Below are 1,805 nucleotides of genomic sequence, written 5' to 3' on the forward strand. Positions count from 1 at the left end.
AAGAAGAAGACGCGTCACGTGCCGGCTGTCGAGGACGCGCTCAGGACAGTTTGGACATTGCGGGGAATCAGAGGTAAAAAATGATATAAATACTGTTCAGTTTCTTGCACAGACGATTGTTTCGTGTCTTTACACATCAATGTATCGTCACGAGCCGCGGGGTTTAATTTGGTTTTGTTTGTATATGTTTTTTTTTTTTTTTATTGCATGTTTTAGCCGTGATTCCCATTCACCTCCATTATAAGACTGACAGACTGCAACGGTTAAAAATCTTCGTTTGTGTTCTACTGAAGAAACAAAGTCATTTTTGGGTGAACTATTCCTTTAACTAATTGTGTCTTAACTAGTGCAATAACAATCTTCAGTAGTTTTGATTATTACATACAGAATAAAAGCTATTCTCTTTCAAACCACTTATTTTTTATTTTTTATTTTTTTACTTCTTACAGATTCCAAAGCAGTTAGTGCCGCATTACTGTGAGTTAGTGGGAGCAAACCCAAAGATTCGTCCCAACCCTGCTAGGTTCTTACTGAACTGCAAATCTCCTGGAGGCTTTATGAACAACAGCTTTGTGGAGAGCTGTCTGTTTCTGGAAGAGATACAGGTATTTAAACAGTTGTGTGTTTATCTTACTTTGTGAGCCTGTATTGTGTTGCATTACACTAGCATTCAAAAGTTTGGGGTTGGTAAGTTTTTTTTATTTTATTTTTTATGTTTTTGGAAAAAAAATCATTCTAATATGCTGATTTGGGGCTTGAGAGACATATCTTATTGCCGGTGTTGAAAACAACTGTGCTGTTGTATATTTTTTTGGAAACCCTTCAGGATTCTTTGATGAATAGAAAGCTCAAAAGAACAGCATTTATTGAATAGAAATCTTGTTATAAATGTCTTTGTCATAGGGCTGGACAATAATTCAATATCAATATGTATCGTGATATAATTTTTTTCAATAACGGTGATATGATCTATAAGAATAATCAGCCTACAAGAATTACTAAGAATTCTCTTCTGCTCACCAAGGCTGCATTTATTTGATCCAAAGTACAGCAAAAACAGTAAAAAATGTTGAAATATTTTTGCTATTTAAAATTGCGTTCTATTTGAATAGATTTTAAAATGTAATTTATTCCTGTGATCATACATAGGTAAATTTTCAGCATCATTACTCCAGTCTTCAGTGTCACATGATCCTTCAGAAATCATTCTAATATGCTGATTTGCTGATTATCAATATTTAAAACAGTTGAGTACATTTTTTTTTGCTAGGTTCTTACTGAACTGCAAATCTCCTGGAGGCTTTATGAACAACAGCTTTGTGGAGAGCTGTCTGTTTCTGGAAGAGATACAGGTATTTAAACAGTTGTGTGTTTATCTTACTTTGTGAGCCTGTATTGTGTTGCATTACACTAGCATTCAAAAGTTTGGGGTTGGTAAGTTTTTTTTATTTTATTTTTTATGTTTTTGGAAAAAAAATCATTCTAATATGCTGATTTGGGGCTTGAGAGACATATCTTATTGCCGGTGTTGAAAACAACTGTGCTGTTGTATATTTTTTTGGAAACCCTTCAGGATTCTTTGATGAATAGAAAGCTCAAAAGAACAGCATTTATTGAATAGAAATCTTGTTATAAATGTCTTTGTCATAGGGCTGGACAATAATTCAATATCAATATGTATCGTGATATAATTTTTTTCAATTCATGAGCAGAGCTGATTTGATTACAGCTGTTACAGGGGAAACAGCTAGTTCTACCGCTCTCAAAGCGCCTCCTGCTGGCAGACAATCAGTTTGCATTTTCAA

General features: G+C 34.1%; 1 protein-coding gene across 5 annotated transcripts in view; it reads left to right on the forward strand.

Annotated features, from left to right (window-relative positions):
• The window catches only part of LOC107741476 (N-terminal kinase-like protein), a 15,416-nt gene that overhangs the window by 6,525 nt on the left and 7,086 nt on the right, over positions 1 to 1,805 (forward strand). For 4 of the 5 annotated variants that reach the window (XM_016554229.1, XM_016554220.1, XM_016554212.1 and 1 more), the window contains 2 exons: positions 450 to 523; positions 1,271 to 1,352. In XM_016554229.1, the coding sequence (XP_016409715.1) occupies positions 450 to 523; positions 1,271 to 1,352 (156 nt within the window). Of the gene's footprint in view, positions 1 to 449; positions 606 to 1,270; positions 1,353 to 1,805 lie in introns of all 5 variants that reach the window. The other variant, XM_016554248.1, reaches the window with a different exon arrangement.

The sequence above is a fragment of the Sinocyclocheilus rhinocerous genome, unplaced genomic scaffold (assembly GCF_001515625.1).
Source record: "Sinocyclocheilus rhinocerous isolate Xijiao unplaced genomic scaffold, SAMN03320098_v1.1 scaffold431, whole genome shotgun sequence".
Classification (NCBI taxonomy): Eukaryota; Metazoa; Chordata; class Actinopteri; order Cypriniformes; family Cyprinidae; genus Sinocyclocheilus; species Sinocyclocheilus rhinocerous.